Raw genomic sequence first — 1,038 nt, 5'->3', positions numbered from 1 at the left:
ACGTCAATTAATTTAATAATTTAGATATACACCACAGTGAATTTAATTTAGATATATGCTAAATTTCATCAAACAGGTCACCTAGATATTCAACACGATACACAAATCTCGACATACAATAACAGACATACCATCATGAACACAACGAAAAGGACGCACATCGTTCCCGATATAACATATACACGCCTTATAAACCTTATATACACCTTACTGTTAACGAACAACAAACACCGCATAATCACAGAGGTCGTTAAAGATTGAGATTGAAAATACAACTTACCATCAACAACAGAGTGAGTTTCTCTGCCATTCTCGTTCTCGAGTTCATTTTTTTTTTTTTTTCGGATCTATAAAAGACTGAGATGAAGTAGAATTCATTAATACAAAAATAAAGGTATATGGATCTATAAAGATAAGGTAAGATAGAATTCATTAATGGAAAGAGAAAGTTATGTGGATTTATATAAAAAAAAAACTAAGATAAGATGGAATTAATAGAAAGATAAAATTTTAAAGACTAAGATAACATGGAATTCATTAATGGAAAGATAAAGTTATGTGGATCTATAAAAAGCAAGATCAAATAGAATTCATTAATAGAAAGATAAAATTATATGGAAGGTACGTGTGATGTTGACATATTGTATTGATACATGGTATGTATTTCAAACAAATTATAAAACCTGCATGTATTTGAGGACAATTGATATCTGCATTTTGAGGATACACAACGTTATTTATATACTGTATTAATAAAGAGTATATATTTCAAACAAATGATAAAACCCTGTTGTATTTAGGGATACCCAGTTTCTGAAAATACTCCGAACTGGCATTTCTCACCTCAAAGCAAAGACAACTTTAAGGCAGTGACACTTGTTCTTCTGGCTGAGGACTGTCCACACTATGGCACGGCAGCATCATGGCACTCCTTTATACCCGGCACTGTGACGTCAGAAGGTGGCGGGGAACACCCAGGTAGGCGAGCTGTAATCTTGCGCTGATTCTCTGATATTGCTTTTGCTCGATAGATACAGA

At 33.1% G+C, this 1,038-nt stretch overlaps 1 protein-coding gene across 1 annotated transcript in view; it reads right to left on the bottom strand.

The window, feature by feature from the left end:
* LOC119592234 overlaps window positions 1–944 on the bottom strand; it is a 22,842-nt gene extending 21,898 nt beyond the window's left edge. Inside the window, exons 1-2 of the mRNA XM_037941066.1 lie at window positions 844–944; window positions 281–357 (exon numbers count right to left, since the gene is read on the bottom strand). Of these exons, the coding sequence (XP_037796994.1) occupies window positions 281–328 (48 nt within the window). The 5' untranslated portion in view covers window positions 329–357; window positions 844–944. The remainder of the gene's footprint in view (window positions 1–280; window positions 358–843) is intronic.
* Window positions 945–1,038: the final 94 nt, after the last annotated feature.

This window comes from Penaeus monodon, chromosome 29, assembly GCF_015228065.2.
Source record: "Penaeus monodon isolate SGIC_2016 chromosome 29, NSTDA_Pmon_1, whole genome shotgun sequence".
In the NCBI taxonomy this organism is placed as follows: Eukaryota; Metazoa; Arthropoda; class Malacostraca; order Decapoda; family Penaeidae; genus Penaeus; species Penaeus monodon.
Note: the sequence above shows the minus strand (reverse complement) of the source record. Positions and strands in the feature narration are given on the sequence as shown.